This window comes from Trypanosoma grayi (assembly GCF_000691245.1).
Source record: "Trypanosoma grayi strain ANR4 Tgr_2536_V1, whole genome shotgun sequence".
Taxonomy (NCBI): domain Eukaryota; phylum Euglenozoa; class Kinetoplastea; order Trypanosomatida; family Trypanosomatidae; genus Trypanosoma; species Trypanosoma grayi.
Window position 1 is genome coordinate 1 of NW_008828154.1, and position 550 is coordinate 550.

General features: G+C 59.3%; 1 protein-coding gene across 1 annotated transcript; it reads right to left on the minus strand.

The window, feature by feature from the left end:
- Positions 1–231: 231 nt before the first annotated feature.
- On the minus strand, positions 232–550 carry DQ04_25361000 (hypothetical protein; the record flags this gene model as incomplete). The annotated part of the gene is made up of 1 exon (XM_009318277.1): positions 232–550. A coding segment is annotated over one exon (319 nt), but the record flags the coding sequence as incomplete, so codon positions are not given.

The window sequence follows — 550 nt, forward strand, 5'->3', positions numbered from 1 at the left end:
AACCGCTTCGCAATACACAAGCACACACAAACGCCCACGCACAGGAGAGAGAATTACCCCCTCCCCAAACTGTGAGTTGGCGCACCGGCGCGCGGAACATTGCCGGACCAAAGCAAAAAATATTATGGCACACGACCCGAACATATTTCTGGCGTGCTTGGGTGCATATGCGTGTGCAACGTATTCTTCTAAATATTTGTATGTGCGTTTGCCACTGATCTTCTGGATTGCTTATGTGGCGTGGGCGCCGTGTGTGTTACTTCGTGGGGTGAAATGGGGAGGGGGGGGGGCGCAGAAACCTTCAACGCCCAGTGGCAGAAAAGCCCCCAAAAACCAGGAGGGAAGGCCGGCGAAGCTCACCTCTCCCGCCCGCCGCCTCTGGCATTGAAGTTGCGTTGGGTTCTCCAATGGGAGTGCTTGCGTCAGCGTGGGCGCCTGGCGTCGCTGTCTCCGTCGGTATCTGCGGCTTGGCCTCGCCACGCTCGGGGGCGATGCCGCCTCCCGCTGCTGGTGCTGGGTTGCTTGGGGGCACAGCGCGTTCAGGGACCTT